Raw genomic sequence first — 14,971 nt, 5'->3', positions numbered from 1 at the left:
TTGAGCCAAAAAGAAGCCAGGGACAGTACTCAGGCCCTGAGTTCAAACCCCAGGACTGGCAAAAGAAAAAACAGTTTAGGTAAATCCAAAGCCATTTCTCAGTGGAAATAGATTTTCTATTCCATGGAGAAAGTAAATAACCCAACATATAAATATATCATAATATCGGGGCTGGGAATATGGCCTAGTGGTAAAGTGCTCACCTCGTATACATAAAGCCCTGGGTTCCATTCCTCAGCAAAAGCTGGAAGTGACACTGTGGCTCAAGTGGTAGAGTGCTAGCCTTGAGCAAAAAGAAGCCAGGGACGGTGCTCAAGCCCTGAACACTGGCAAAAAGGACTGAGGACTGGCAAAAAAAAAAAAAAAAAAAACCCACCTCCAAATATATCATAATATCAAGGACCTTTTTCCTTTGCACACAGGCAAGGTAGTTCCCAAGTCTAGGCAGGGTAGAGCCAAAAGATAAATGAATCTTGCGATTCAGTATACAGAATATTTGGGGGTAGAACAAGTTGGTTCCCTGGAATACATTTAAGAACCAAGGTCCCTGGAACCAGCAAAGCTGCAGGCCTCTGCTCCTCTGTGTGCTGGGCCATGTGCCTGAAGACCAAGTCCACCTCCTTAGTGGTTTCCTATCTTTTTTTTTTTTTGCAGGTTTTTGGTCAGACACCATTTTATACTGTTGAAAGTTCACAATGGAGCTTGTGGCCAGAAATGCCTTATGATCTGGTGAGAAGATCATTGAGTGGTGAAAGGTTTGGGGTGGAGAAGGAGAGGCTTGTGTTTGAAACATGAACTGAGAAAGGGAGAGGAACAGGGATCCCAAACGATGGCTTTGAGAAAAAGTGTAAAGCAAGTAAGTGAGAAGGTAGACATTTAACAGATTTATCTGAGGTAAGAAACTCCTGGTGAATATTTTCCTTCATATACTAGTCCATAGTTAGCAAGTGAAATTCACTTCTGATTTTTGGGTAGCAGGTGCGTGAACACTATACTATGGAGAACTTTGAGGTCTTAGCTTAGCAGGAAAGATATGAGAATTAATTGACATTGTTTGCCATGGGTCTGGGATATGTGTGTGTGTGTGTGTGTGTGTGTGTGTGTGTATGTGTGTGTGTGTGTATGTGTGTATAATATAACATCCAATCCAGATATATCTGGTTATATATAAATATATGATTATATCAGATATATTATATAACATCCAATTAACATGTGACTGAAATTTTTATTCTTTTCTCTCTCTCTCTCTCTCTCTCTCTCTCTCTCTCTCTCTCTCTCTCTGCTGATAGAAGGCTTGAACTCAGGACCCAGGAGCTAACTGTCCCTTAGCTTCACTCAAGGCTGGCAGTCTACCACTTGAGGCACAGGGCCACATCTGGCTTTTTGTTTTGTTTTGTTTTGTTTTTGCAGTCCTGGGGCTTGAACTTAGGGCCTGAGCACTGTCCTTGGCTTCTTTTTGCTCAAGGCTAACACTCTACCACTTGAGCCACAGCGCCACTTCCAGCTTTTTCTACATATGTGGTGCTTAGGAATCGAACCCAGGGCTTCATGTATATGAGGCAAGCACTCTACCACTAGGCCATATTCCCAGACTCAATGCTTACTTTTTATTTCCATGAGAAAAAAAAAACCCTCTGGAACTTTTTTCTACATTTTTCCTCCCTTCTCTCATCGATTCTTTTCTAGGATCCATCCTGTACCCTAAATTATAGTTTGTTGTTATTTATGCTTTTAAGACCATCTCACTACATGGACTAGAACTTTCTATCCTCCTGTTCATCTTCCCAAGTGCTGAATTATGCTTCACAACTCTGCTTCATTGTACATTTTGGCACATGTGTAATAGGTATGGATTGGAGACTTGTGAGACCTTGTGTGTTTACAAACAAGAAAGCTAAATAGAGCTATAGCCTGACACTCTAGAACAAAATCTTTGCAGCTTCTCTCTGGCATATAGATTTTAAAAAATTAAAGCAAATTTACACAAGAACAAAGGAAAGTTTTGGAAGATTAAACCTTTTATTTTCTATTAATCCATTCAGTTCAAGTGTCTATTCCCTTTAGTTACAAGTTATGTTTCACACACATCTCCTTCCAGATATTTAAAAAGTGAGGCTATTGTTGCCCTTGTGAGCTGCAGTTCTTAGTTCAGTTCAACTTATCTTTCTGTTGCTGGTTTTGTTTGATCTCTAGATGTGCAAGTACAAAAAATTATTGACCTGGTTGGAAAAATATCGGTTACCTTTCTTCTGTAAAACAAACTTATGTTTCCATTACATTCTCTGTCAGGAACTCATCAGTTTCATCAAGTCTCAAGAAGGAGGTAAGTGTGTGTGTGGTGTTTATTATTTATTATGTACTTTTATTACAGGTGCGTGTGGTGTTTATTGCATTTCATTGTGACATTTTTACACATATATACAATGTATTCGGATCCAATTCTCCTTTTGTTACTCTCCCTTACCTCAGTCTCCCATTTGTAAACAATTTCAACTGATTTCAGGATTCTAGTTTGACCATATTCCTCATTAGCCATCTCCCCCTCCTGGATATCTACCCCACTCCCCATTAAAGTTTGTTTTACTTACTTATCTTTTTTTTTTTTTTTTTGCCAGTCCTGGAGCTTGAATTCTGGGCTTGGGCACTGTCCCTGGACTGCTTTTTGCTCAAGATGCACATTCTACCACTTGAGCCACAGCACCACATCCAGCTATTTTTGAGTGCTTTATCAGAGATAAGAGTCTTACAGAGTTTTCTGCTTATGCTGGCTTTGAACCTCAATCCTCAGATCTCAGTCTCCTGAGTAGCTAAGATTATAGGCATTAGCCACAGGCACCAGCTCCTATCATTCATTTTTGTGTATGGGTGCTGGTAATGAGGCTTGAATTTAGGGCCTTACACTTGAGACACAGGTCAAGCCTGGCTTTCTTCTTTTTCTTTTGCTAGTTGATTGGAAATAGAGTCTCACAGTGTTTTCTGCATGAACTGGCTTCACACAGATCTGTCTCCTGAGTAGTGAGGATTACAGGCACAAGCCAACAACAACCAGCTAGTGTGTGTGTGTGTGTGTGTGTGTGTGTGTGTGTGTGTGTGTGTGTGTGTGTGCGCGCATATGTCATGTTGGTACCAAAGTAAGAACTCAGGATTTTGTGTGCTTGTTCTTTTGGTTTTTTGTTTTTTTGGTCAGCAGTGGGACTTGAACTGTGGACCTGGATGCTGTCCCTGAGCTCTTCATCTCAAGACTAGTGCTCTACCACTTGAGCCACAGCACTACTTCTGGTTTTCTGGTGGTTAGTTGGAGATAAGAGTCTGACAGATTTTCCTACCCAGGCTGGCTTTGAACCTTGATCCTCCGATCTCAGCCTCTTGAGTAGCTAGGATTATAGGTGTGAGTCACCAGTGCCAGGCTAGAGTTTGCTTTTCTCCCCCTCACTCATGGCTGGTGTCCTACCTGTTGAGCCATGCCTTCAGCCAACATCCGTTTTTACTAATATATATTAATGTAACAGCACATGTTTTCTCTCACATGCAGAAGATATATCTAAAATACACCAGGACATGACAAATTATACAGGACTCTAGGCATTCACACACACTGAGACCAAAGAAGGATACTCTTAGGGAAGGAACACAAAAGTACAGTGCCTCTATGCCTCTGATTATATAAAATACATATTTATTGAAATGAACTCCAGAAAATGGAAATAAGAGGATTTTTTCTTTTCTTTTTGTTTTGTTTGTTCATTTATTTGTCCTTGAGGGGTGGTAAGTGAGGGCACAGAAATGGGGGACAGAGGGTGAACAAATGCAACAGCGGTACTCACTAGACACTATATTGAAAATGAACTATACAAACTCGTGGGTAAGGACTGGAGGGAAAAGCTGGGAAAGAAAGAAAGAGAGGGAAAAGGTAGCATTGTCCAAAAAGAAATATACTCATTACCAGACTTATGAAGCAGTAACTCTCTGTAGTCACCTTTAAAACAGCAATTAAGTTATTTAACAAAACTATTCATTATACCCAGGGGTGTCACCATGGTATTTCAGACATGCAAATTTTAGATTTTTCTTGGAGTAACCCAATCTATTGCTTTCCTCACCACCCCCGTGGAAGGTGCTTTTTGAGCTGTGTGCAGGCTGTGGGTCCCTCACAAGCCACTTAACAGGTGTCACGAGATGCCTACCTTCAAAGCCACCACCTAGCCAGGACCCCATTCATGTAACTGGCCATTGTTTTCTCTCAGTCACACTGAGCTGGGAGACAGGGCAGGGAAGAGTTTACTCTCATTCTTACCATGGACTTTACCTGACAGCCAAAATGATGAGATGGCAAAAGGCAGACCAGTGGCTACTGGAGAAGTGCATCGGCGGGGTCAGAGGGATGTTGCGCTTCTTTTCCTACCTCAAGGACAGTGCAGGTGGGTTCTCCATGTTGTTCTTGAGTTTTTTTTACAAGTTCTTAACAGTGTCCAGCTTCTCCATAACTCCAGCTGACAACTGCAGTAAATGTAAGAAATGTTTAATAATGCAATTTGGGTAAAAGCTATCAGAGTCCCTTTCTTCATCCATTTGTTCATCCATGTATTTAACAATAGTGTGTATTGGGCATTGTATGTAGCAGCCACTGTGCTGGAAGGTTGAGATACAAAAGTGAAGCCCTAGGTCCCTGCTTCAGAATACAGCCAGTATGGTAGGGGAGAGAGGCAGGAAGCAAGGATAAGCCCAGTGGGACATCATGAGGAGCCACTGTTCCCTGATTTATCAGGCCCATTTGTTCCTGAGGGCTGAAAAATTGACAGTTAACATAGTCAGGACATTAAATTTCATGCAAGAACTGACCTTCATTAAGGGTGACACCCTGAGTCTCCTAAGAGCAGATTATGGAGCAGTAGACAGATTTCATCTTTCAGATTGCCACCCCAAGTTTAGGCTTAGTAAAGTTGTAAAATAAAAAAAAAATGTGATTCTTGGCACCTTTAGGCCGCAGTGATTTGTGGCTGGTTGTTTGGAGTGAATAATGTAGGAAATATTTTTTTCAATCTTCTTTTTTTTTGAGGGGAGGGGGAACAAAATTCAAATAATCTCATGATATTTTGCAGTTTTCCTTAAGGTGACAATCTTTCAACAACCACAAAGTTATGAATGGCCCTAATCCTCCCCAATTTTGGGATTTTTCTGGAGATAATATCTTAGGCAGAAGGAGGGCCTAATAGTGATGATTGCTGATGGGGTAGAGACAGCTGGTGTGTGCATGGAGGGCACAGAGCAGCTTCATACAGGTATGCAGAGCCACGATGCTGATCTTTGTCTTTCTTACCTGGTCTTTAGGTGAAGAGTTGGTGGACTTCTGGATTCTTGCTGAGAAGATCTTGAGCATAGATGAGACCAATGTAGATGTACAGGATTACTACCTATCCCTTCTCCTCGCCCTGAAGGCCACCCACCTGCAGGAGGGCTCCAGGGTGGTAACTCTTTGCAACGTGAATATCAGTAAGAATCGTAAAGAATATTGGAATCAAAATCCTTGGGTGATGGAAGCAAACATGAAATTAGTGTTCGGTAACCCTTAGTCTTTTGCTTTTTCAGGCTGTCACCTGCTCCATTTGCTATGTAGTAAGGATGTCATAGGAATCCCAGCCCTTAACCCAGGAAGGGTTGAAAGAGACCTGCTGTCCTCAATATTTGTCTCTTCCTGAGATACTATCTTCCAGTGAGGATTTTCCAGAAGGAGTGGATAGAAATTGAGACAGAGCAACCAAAAAGCTCATGTACCTTCTGAACCTGTACAGCTTTGTTTAAAAGCAAGTGTTGAGGATTCCCTTTAGACTAGGGGCATGGCTCATGGCTCAAGTGGTAGAGCACTTGCCTAGAAAGTATAAGGCCCAGAGTTCAAGTCCCACTATGACAAAAAAATGAGTTGGGATTCTCTTGAAAAAATTACCGTCTGTGGGCCAAAGGTCCACATATACGTATTGCCTAGAAGCAAATAGTATTTGTAAACAATATTTAAAGGTTTAAAAAATGCAAAATTATATGTGGTTCACAAAGCCTAAAATATTTGTTATCTGGATCTTCATATAAAAATTTTTCTGACCTTTTCTCTAGGAACCAGATTTACTCATATTGCTTTATTTGATAAATGCGACCATTTTCTTTTTTAATTTAATTTTATTGTAAAGATGATGTACACAGGAGTTACAGATATATAAGTCAGGTAATGAGTATATTTTTTATCGAACAGTGTCACCCCTCCCTTATTTTCCCCCAGTTTTTCCTCTTCCAGAGACTGTTTTCTCTTTTAGAAAAATTTTACTACTCACTGGACACTATGTTGAAAATGAGCTATACAACTTGTGGGTGGAGATGGGAGGAGAAAACTAGGAGAGAACGAGGGATGGGGTGACATTGTCCAAAAAGAAATGTACTCTTTACCTGACTTATGTAACTCTAACCCCTCTGTACATCACTTTTATAATAACAGAGACACATTAGAAAGTTTTTACAAGGAATTACTTTGAACCCAATATCTTTGTGTTGTTTCAGATTAGCCAAATCTCTCTACTCATATAGATCACTGGAGAAAGTGGAGCTGTGGCTCACATGGTAGAGCATCAACCTTGAACAAGAAAACTAAGGGAGAACACAGGCCTGAGTTCAAGCTCCAGCACTGGCACGCACACACACACACACAGACACGCACACACACACACACACTCCTTCAATACAGATCATTGAAAACTGATAGCAATAAAGTCCTGAATAGTGGGTACTGACAACAATTTGAAAGATTTGACTCCAATTTTCCAGCCCAAACTACTCCGTTTGGTCATCTATCTGGAAAAAAATTCCATCCAGATATTGCTTCTCTCATTTTAAATCACTTTTTCTTATAACCTTTGCTTTTTTCATAATAACATTCAATAGCCTAAATACCATACAAAACAAACAGCAATGTGATATTTTATTCTATGAGGAAGAAAGCAGGTAGGAATTCCTTTGGAGAAAGGAATCATTACATACAGAGAAAAATCTAAGAACATTTCCACTGTATGTTTTACCTGCTTATATCCCACAATACTGTGAAGAACGAATTAAACACTATATACCAAGATGTGTGAAAATTTAAAAATTCATCCTCGCCATCATCACATGGCTTTTCACTCTTCAACTGTCTATATTCTTTCCAGAGTCCCTCCTGAACCTCTCCATCTGGCATCCCAATCAATCCACCACCAGAAGAGAGATCCTAAGCCACATGCAGAAAGTAGCTCTATTCAAACTCCAGAGCTATTGGCTCCCTAACTTTTACAACCATGGCAAGATGACAATGGCGAGTGAGGAAGCATGCTGTGACCTGCTGCAGGAGTATGAGTCACGCCGGTTCAGCGTTTACACTATAGGTGCAGGAGGGATCCCTTTGAACATGAGTGTTAAGAAATCCCAACGCCCTCCAAAGCGCTACTCAAGTAGAAGAGTCAAGAGGAAGATGTGGTATTTGATCAATCCTGGCTCTTGGTCTATGGAAATGGTCCCCAAGCCAGATGTCTGCCCAATCAGCTCACAAGAGCTTTCAGATGACGGGAAGATGACTATGCATATGCCTCCCCTGAAAGTAGATTCTGCAAGGGAGAGATTAATTTGTCTCCTGGAAAAGGATCGTCACTGTGTCATGAAGTCCACTGTGAAGAAAAAACCTGAAAGCCTCCACATGGAGGGCCTCTTTGAGACAAAGTTCTCTTCCCACCTGAGAACATCCACCCCTATCTTTATTCACTCCTCTCAGATGACAATCAATAAGGTTATCAAGCAAAGGCTGTCTTTTAGATATACCTACTGGGCTTTGCGTGCTGATGCTTATGCAGGAAGTCCTTTCCGGGACTTCCTGAAGAAGCTGAATTTGAAAGTAGAGACCAAACTCCTGGACCTATGGCAAGACCTGCACCACTTCCTCAGTGTTCTGATGAGTAACAGAAAGAATGGGAATTCAGTGTTTCGTCACATGCTCAGTGATAGAATCTGTGAGATCTACTTGAATGAGCAGAATGGTCCATGCTTACCACTCACACCTCAAACTACTCTGGGCCTGAAGAAGATGCTGCCTTCTGGGGATGCCAACCCCTGGATCTCAAAAGCCCAGATGGAGATCTGCAAGGTAGGCAATGAAATAGCTTAATAAAAATGCTTAGACACATCTCCAAGAAATAGATTAGTATTGTAGGTCAAGTCTGACCAAAAATCTTGTCTGATCATCTATACTTACAATATGAACTTGCATTAATGGTTTACTTATCCACACAAATCTTCATATATTGAAAAGCTAGCTCATTTCTTAAGGCCTGAGTTTTATAATCTCCTATGACAATTCAAAACTCCAAAACGGAATACAGTGATAGGTGGTCAACATTCACCTTCTGTTTCTTTACTTCTCCTTATATGGCAGTCCCCCCAAACCATGAAAGTCAGAATATTTTCTGAGGGAGATTTTAAGAACTCTGTTCAAAGTATTGTGCATTGAAAAACAGGGTCTCCCTTTTCCAAACTCTAGCCATCAAGAAAGTAGCCATTTTTGAGGGGTTGAGTATAACCCCAAAACATCACAAGAGAGATTACCAGAAGTAAGACCCCTTATGTGACTACTATGTCACCACATTTGGCAGAAAACAAATGGTAGGGGCAAGTTGGATAGCAGATAAGAGTCAAATGAAAGGGACTGTTAAAGAAATCAAGACAGCTGAGAGAATTCCAGAATGTAATACCTACCACAAAGCCAAGGCTGAGACATCTTTGTCATTCCTAGGCCTAAAGAGTTGAAGAGAGGGAACAGAGACTAGAACCAGGAGAAACATATCTCCATGGCTTGAGACACTTAGCTATAATAACCAGGTAAAACTGTAGCCAGTCCACAGTGATCTAGTTAGGAGGAATCCAGGGTTAGAGTTAACCTAAGCTCCTTCTCCTTCTCCTTTCCCATTGCCTACCAGGAAACCTCATTTGAAGAACCCAATCAGAGGACAACAGAGCCTGTTTATATAGTCTTCCCAGGCTGCCTTCCAAAGCACAAGTAAATAAGGCAGATGTGACCAGCAAGGATGGATATAAACAAATTTTTTTTAATATTATAATGTAATCACACCCCCACACACTGTCTCCTTTATGCTTCTTAGCAACTTCAAGAGGTAGTGAAGAGTTGTGCTGTTGCCTTTGTTGTAAAAATAAGGAAAGTGAGACTCAGATTGAGTAAATGAATTACACTAAGGGCACACAGGTAGTCTTGTGCTGAACCAGGATCCCAACAGTTTTTAGCTCTATGATCTAATGATTTCCAGGGATGCATATCTAGCTAGTGTGGGGCCAATTCACACCAGTGGATCAACAGTCATAACTTTCTTTTACAATGTTCTGGATTAATGGAGACCTAGAGATTTCCTTGCCTACTGTGAAAGTCAAAAAATCAGACTGGGATGTACAACGCTGTCTTCTTGGTCTTCCATAAAGATGCTGAAGGTGTTGGTCTAGTGAAGTCTTGTGTAAGTTACTCAGACTGAAGAGTTGGTATCATCTTTAATCTACTTCTTTACCCCATTCCCATGACTAGTACATTTCACAAATCCTGAAGAATCAAACTTTAATATCTACCCAGAAGTTTCCCACTCTTCCCTTTCCTTGCTCCATTCACGCTCTAGGTTACTGAAGCGACTTTCTAAATTTCTGCTTCCTTGTCTTTCTTTTCCCATATGCAGAAGGATTTCTACCAACCTCTGTGATTCTACCAAAATACAATGGTGTCATTTTACTGACATTGGGTGACAGGAAGTAAATGAAGTCTTTTAAAATAAGATAATATTCTACCTCCATAAATCCATTTTCTTTCAGTAAAATCCAACGACCTTACAAAAATTAACAAGACCCTATTATTCTCTATGTTTCACCTTGCCTCTCTGACTTCAGTTACTCCTCCCCATACATATGGTATCATGTCACTCAGGCACATTGCTAACTTGGCTCTGCTGCTACTATTGTGCAAGATGCATACACATGTATACTCAGTCTTCAGTTCTCTTTAGTCTCTATCCTAGAGATATTGTCTCATTAGAGCATTCCTTAGCTATTTTCCTACAAATATCCATCTTTCCCCCATTACTTTACCACTTGCCACTAAATACATAGATACTCAGAATGACATCAGCAAGAAGTTCCTCAGGAGATCCTCAGCCCTCATCTACCCATTAAAAACATTACTTGACAACTATCTATATACACTTGGATATATGGAAACTTTGGGGACCCAAGAAAGAGTTTGTGACACCCTGATGGAACCCAAGACCAAGGGAAACTGCTTTGAAAAAGCTGATGTGTACCTAGTTTCAGGCCTGCCAATTGTAGTCCGAGATGAAGAACAAAAAGTAGTTCCATTCCTCTGTGGACTAAGCTCTAGTCTCACTTGTTGATGGTCCTACTACCAGCCCTCCATGGTCCCAGAAGAAACTAAGCCTGCAAGTCTGGAAATATTCATTGACAGGACCTGACTACATGTGGAATCAGACTTGTGATCTAATTCCATCCTGCTCAACTAAAGTTGTAGAAAAAAAAATCAATGTCCTAGGAATCCAGGAGGTACTACTTGTTCCCCTGTTAAAATGTCCATTTATCTCAGGCCCCCTGTCCATGGGTGGGACCAGCAGGGGCCAAACCCATCTCTAGATTTGGTGATGGCTGTGCCACACTGCTCTTAGACCCGGCTCCATCCTTGTCTACTTGGGCCTCAGCTCTGGCCTCACCTGCAGACCCAGAAGGAGCCCCTGTTTCATCTACCATGGAAAAAGCTTCATCTCCACCTGTCTACAGACTTGTATCCTAGTGGATCCACAGACTTATAGATCCTAGCAGTAAGTATGACTACAAGAACTAGCAAATGACTGACTCAAAATCCCTGACTGGGATATCTGGTTAAAGACTTTTATTGACTAAACTAGTCTAGAAATTAAAAAGGATCAGCTGGGAATGTGGCTTAGTGGTAGAGTGCTTGCCTAGCATGCATGAAACCCTGGATTCGATTCCTCAGCACCACATCAACAGAAAAATCCAGAAGTGGTGCTATGGCTCACGTGGTAGAGTGCTAATCATTATCAAAAAGAACTCAGGGAAGTGCCCAGGCCCTGAGTTCAAGCCCCAGGACTGGCAAAAAAAATTGAAGAAAATAAATTGTCCTTTAAAGTCACATACACCAGTGCAGGACTGTAAGGATCATGAAGAATCAAATGTGCATGACACCATCAAAGAAAATCAAGTTCTAGCAGCTGAGGCTAAGGACAGGGAGATTCATGCACTGATTGTCAAAGAATTCAAAATAATCATGTTTTAAAAAAAGTTTACAGTAAGAGAATAAAGATAAACAACTAAGTATCATTAAAAGTTGGAAACAAAATGTGAAGTTCAATAAAGAAAAACTACAAAAAAAGAATGAAACAAAGTATGGATCTCAAGAATATAGTAACTATGCCAGGATCCCATGGATCATGTCTAATCTTAGCTACTCAGGAGGCTGAGATCTGAGGATCTTAGTTCAAAGCCAACCCAGAAGGAAAGTCCTTGAGATTCTTATCTTCAATTAATCCCCCCCCCCCAACAAAAAGCTGGAAATGAAGCTATAGCTTAAGTGGTAGAGCACTAGCCACAGGCAGTGCCTAGGGCCTGAGATAAACTCCAGAATGACAAAAATATGGTGACTGAACTGAAAAATCCAACAAACAGCTTCAACAACAGACTTGTTCAAGCAGAAGAGTTAGTGAACTCAGTGATGGGCCACTTGAAGATTATCTGTGGAGAGAAACAAAAGAAAAAGAGGGAAGAACATGTACGGACATGGTGAGACACTGGAGTGAATTGATATACACATTTGTGGATTTCTTGGAAGATGGAATAGAGGTACAAATTTTAAATAAATAATGGTGTTAGGCACCAGTGGCTCACACCTGTAATCCTAGGTACTTGGAGGCTAAGATATGAAGATTCATCTCCAGTTAGGTTCATCTCTAATGAACCACCAAAAAGCTGGAAGTGGAGCTGTGGCTCAAGTGGTAGATTCCTAGCTGTGATCAAAAATCCTCAAGGACAGTACTCAGTCCCTGTGTTCAAGACCCAGCGACAGTACAAAATAGTATGATGATAATAATAATAGTAATAGCTAAAAACATCAAGAATCTAAGAAATGAGCATCCAGATAGATGAGAATCAAGGAGCCCCACGGATGTTGACTCCAGAGCACAGTTTATACTAAAACATGCTTTTATTAAATGGTTTTAAAAAATCTACAAAGAGCCGGGAGCAGTGGCTCACATCTGTAATCCCAGCTACTCAGAGGAAAAAGTTGGAGAATCATAAACACTATCGCATACAAAACTTTTATGAGGCCACATATGAACTAACAAAAAGCTAGGGGGGGGTGTCATACTCCTGTCATCCCAGTTATGTAGGAAGTGTAAACAACAAGATGATGGTCCAGGCCTGCTGAGGCATAGGCATAAAAACACTATTTGGAGAATTACTAAAGCAAAAAGGGCTGGGGGTATAGTTCAAGTGATATAGAGCCTGCCTAGCAAGCACAAGGCCCAGAGTTTAAAACTGAGTACCACTACCAAACAACACAACTACATTAATTAATTTAGTTAATTAATTAATTTCTTTGTGGATTAATCCACAAAGAAAATTTAAGAATCCATCAGAGAAAAATGACCTTTTATATGCCCAGGGGGCTTTAATAAGAGTATCTACAACTTAATCAGCAGAGACTTAGCAGACAAGGAGCTATTCAGATGACATATTTAGTGCATTGAAAGAAAATAACTATCAGTCCATTTATTTTATCCGGCAAAGTTGATGTTTAAGAATAAAGGGATAAACTGGGTATGGTGACACCTTCCTACAATCCCAAGTATAAAGGAGGTACAGGTAGAGTATCATGGTTTACAGCTGGCCCAAGCATAAACCAAGAGACCCTGTTTGAAAATTAAGCTAAAGCAAATAGGGTTGGCTCATGTGATAGAGTGTCTATCTAGCAAGTGTGAGATACTGAGTTCAACCCCAATACTTCTGAAAAGAAAATGAAGGAACAATGGAAACTCCCAAACAAATAAAATATAAGGGTTTTTCATTACAAGTGCTGTACAAGAAATACTAAAGGTGAAATGAAAAAAATGATAAGCAACAGCAAAAAAGCACATGAAAATATAAATCATACTACCAAATATATCACTTATGGACACTAAATATGCATATTTAGATAAAATGAGACTTTTTCACAATTAATTGGTCCTAATCAAAAAACTCACAACACATAAACTTACTGGGGAAGATATGAACCTGTAAATAAGTATACTACCTGAGTAGTCAGTCCCAATTATAAATGACCCTTCATTTAACTTTGCTCTGGACAATCTTTTCTGGATTCCATCCATCCACATTCAACCATCCTCCAATTACCTAGATACTTTGCTGAATCCCTTTAACTTGGCAGCCGATGTCTATTTCCTGACTTCTGACTCCTGGTAATGGTCTACATCTTGGCTCTGCTCTCATTTGGTTATGATGTCTTGGACGAACTTAAAGTCTAAATTCTTTCATGTTTCTGCACTCATGGGTAAATTGAGATTTGGGATAAAATTTGTGAATTTGATAAGTCTATAGATATATGAGGATGCACTACTTATTCCTGGCAATCTGTGAGGAACCATGAGGATGCTGTGCTCGCCCTTAATAATTTCTCTTTCCTTTTTGTTCTTTTATTTATTTTTATTAAGTAGTTGTATAAAGATTCAATTCCAGAATTCAGGTTATGAGTACAATGCATCTTGATCAATGTCACCTTTCCATCTTTCTTCTCCTCCTTTCCCCCTCCTGTCCCTGCCCTCAGGTTACATTTTACACAACATACAGTCAATGTGTGTTCACCATTTCTCCTCCCATTTGTTTCCCCCCTCTTATCACCCATCCCCCATAGACTATGTAAGTTGCTTCATTTTTAAAGCCACTTTGAGAATCAAAAAGAGTACTTTGGAAAGGGATCAAGTAGTATGCAGATGCTAAGTAATTGTTCTATAAATTATTATATATTTTTCAAATATATTTATTAATATTCTCTAAGACTTAGCGATAGGTTTCATGAGCTGTATGGACTGCTACATTCAGAGGAAGAAAGGAATGTCTTGTGGTTGGTGATAGCTAATATTTGCTCTCCATCAGACATTCAGTTGAGAGAATCTCGGATCTGCAGCTTTCTCTATGCCAAAGTAGACACAGACCAGAAAGATGCGTTGAAGTGAGTACCCATCTTGTGACACTTTTGTTGTGTTTGGATTTCAGACCCTCAACCACTGGTACGATGAATTCCTGGATGAAGAGGACTACTGGTTTCTCCTTGTGACAGTAGGACAGACTTTGGGTTGAGGAATAATCACGAGGTTGAGGGAAGAGAAGGCACTTTTATCCTAGTAGCCTTCTTTGCTAGAGTAAATGAACGGATGACTTTTTCCCCCCTGGAAGTCACTAGAGATAGTCTCAGTGTTTGGTGTCCTACACAAAAATCTCTCAAGGGAAAAGACTCAGCTGACGTTGATAAAGTCATGTCCATAGAAATCCTCTGTAGGGAGTATATATATGCAAATGTGAAAAAGTCATAATGAAACCCATTTAATTTTTTTGAAAAAAAAAAGATAATAAAAGGAGAGACTGAGGGCAGGAGGATAAGAAAGAGTAGTAGAGCAGGTGGATATGATCAAAGTTCCTTATCTGCATGTGTGAAAATATCACAAACCTTACTTCAAACAACTAATATATGCTAAGAAAAATATTTTTTGAGGAAACAAAATGATTTAAGTAGAAGAGGGAGAGGATTGGTATATAAAAGAGCAGTGGCTTGTAACATTGGAAACGACCAGATGCCATTGGCTCACGCCTGTAATTCTAGCTACTC

The 14,971-nt window shown here is 40.2% G+C and overlaps 1 protein-coding gene across 1 annotated transcript in view; it reads left to right on the top strand.

Annotated features, from left to right (window-relative positions):
• Rgsl1 (regulator of G protein signaling like 1) overlaps positions 1 to 14,971 on the top strand; it is a 110,975-nt gene that overhangs the window by 51,440 nt on the left and 44,564 nt on the right. The window contains exons 3-8 of the mRNA XM_048358176.1: positions 655 to 729; positions 2,197 to 2,326; positions 4,317 to 4,421; positions 5,332 to 5,493; positions 7,191 to 8,155; positions 14,362 to 14,424. Of these exons, the coding sequence (XP_048214133.1) occupies positions 655 to 729; positions 2,197 to 2,326; positions 4,317 to 4,421; positions 5,332 to 5,493; positions 7,191 to 8,155; positions 14,362 to 14,424 (1,500 nt within the window). The remainder of the gene's footprint in view (positions 1 to 654; positions 730 to 2,196; positions 2,327 to 4,316; positions 4,422 to 5,331; positions 5,494 to 7,190; positions 8,156 to 14,361; positions 14,425 to 14,971) is intronic.

This window comes from Perognathus longimembris, chromosome 11 (assembly GCF_023159225.1).
Source record: "Perognathus longimembris pacificus isolate PPM17 chromosome 11, ASM2315922v1, whole genome shotgun sequence".
Lineage (NCBI taxonomy): Eukaryota > Metazoa > Chordata > Mammalia > Rodentia > Heteromyidae > Perognathus > Perognathus longimembris.
The sequence above is the reverse complement of the archived record's forward strand: the minus strand, read 5'-3'. Positions and strand labels throughout refer to the sequence as shown.